The sequence below is a fragment of the Eubalaena glacialis genome, chromosome 15, assembly GCF_028564815.1.
Source record: "Eubalaena glacialis isolate mEubGla1 chromosome 15, mEubGla1.1.hap2.+ XY, whole genome shotgun sequence".
NCBI lineage: Eukaryota > Metazoa > Chordata > Mammalia > Artiodactyla > Balaenidae > Eubalaena > Eubalaena glacialis.
The window spans coordinates 15,211,605-15,213,052 of NC_083730.1; the positions used below are offsets into that span (position 1 = coordinate 15,211,605).

The 1,448-nt window shown below is 40.7% G+C and overlaps 1 protein-coding gene across 1 annotated transcript; it reads right to left on the reverse strand.

Moving 5' to 3' along the window:
- Positions 1 to 491: 491 nt before the first annotated feature.
- LOC133075832 (nuclear transport factor 2-like) lies at positions 492 to 878 on the reverse strand. Its single transcript, XM_061170228.1, has one exon. It carries the CDS (start codon positions 876 to 878, stop codon positions 495 to 497), a length of 384 nt encoding a protein of 127 aa, XP_061026211.1. The 3' UTR covers positions 492 to 494.
- Positions 879 to 1,448: the final 570 nt, after the last annotated feature.

Sequence of the window (1,448 nt, forward strand, 5' to 3'; positions counted from 1 at the left end):
TCTGCAGGAGTTTTCATCCAATACCAGCTACTCTGCCATCACCAGAAGTAAAATTCCATTAACTTTTTTTTTTTCCATTAACTTTTAATGATGTACCATTTTTTTGTTATTTTTATTTCTTTCATTGTTGTTAAGAAAATTTTCATGGTTTTATTGTATCATGAGGCGATGAAACACCTGAACAAATCAGTATCTGGGCCGTGCAGCAGCTGCTTTCTCCTTCACTTCTTTGGGTTACTAGAGCAACTTGTCAGTAGATTTAAAAAAAAAAAAAAAGACAACCTTTTGCATTACTTAAGTCTTTCCAAGGCGTGGGCTGGTACAACACAAACTTCTTCTGTCAGATGCAACCAGTCTAAGCGTTCAAACATCATGTGCAATGCCTCAGTAGCAGCAGCGCACCTGCCCACTCCCACCGTGGCCCTGCTCATTTGTGTATGATATTTGGAGCATCTGGAGGAGTGTGAATAGTATCGGGAGGAGGAGGGAGGAGGTCAGCTGAAGTTGTGCAGGGCAAGCCTGAACATGTCATTGGTGCAAACCCAAGCATCATTGATGTTCTTTAATGGGAACATCTGGTGGAACCCCATGACAGGGTCTTCATCGGCCTTGAGCTGGTCCACAACCATGCTGATGATGCAGCTATCTGGCCTGGGCTGATGGTCCTGTGCTGTGATGCTGTCCTGGATTTTCTGGAACGGAAGGCTAGACAATTTCTCCACAGTGGCAGCTTTCCCCTGGAATTGCTGTCCTTCCCAAGTAAGGCATGTCGCGTCAATATAACTTGCGCCTGGTTGGGTTCTGTCGTTATCAAATAACTGGTAGTAATGTTGATTGAAGCTGGATCCAGTCTGCTCCCAAACTGGCTTGTCTCCCATTCTGGGGTGCCACCCAGCCTCGTTGAGACCCGAGGAGCTGGCACAATGGCGGCAGCAGTGGCGGCAACCCAGTGTGGTCTTCTCCCACCTTCCCTTGCCACCCCGCTGCACTCTGTTGTTTTTATTTCTAAAAATAAGTCTTCCTTGTAGAAAATGTGGAAAATACAAAAAAAAAAAGAAAAATAAATTGTATTACTATTAACCAGAAATAACCATTATTAACATTTTGAAATACTTACTAAAGTTTTCCCTCTGCAATTTTTTCACACCCATGAACTCACACACACAAAATTGGTGTATATATGCTACTTTGTATTCTGAATTCTTCATTTAACATATCATGAATATTTCCATTTGATTACATATATTTTGTAATGACATTTTAATTATTAAATAATATGCTCTCATGTGGATGTACATTTATTTAACCATTATCGTTGACCACTTGGATTGATGCCAATTTTCACTCTGTTAAATAGGACTGGGAAACACACCTTATACATAATCTTTTATAGCATGTTGTATTATTTCATTAGGATTGATTTCCAGAAATAAGGGTGCTACGTCAAA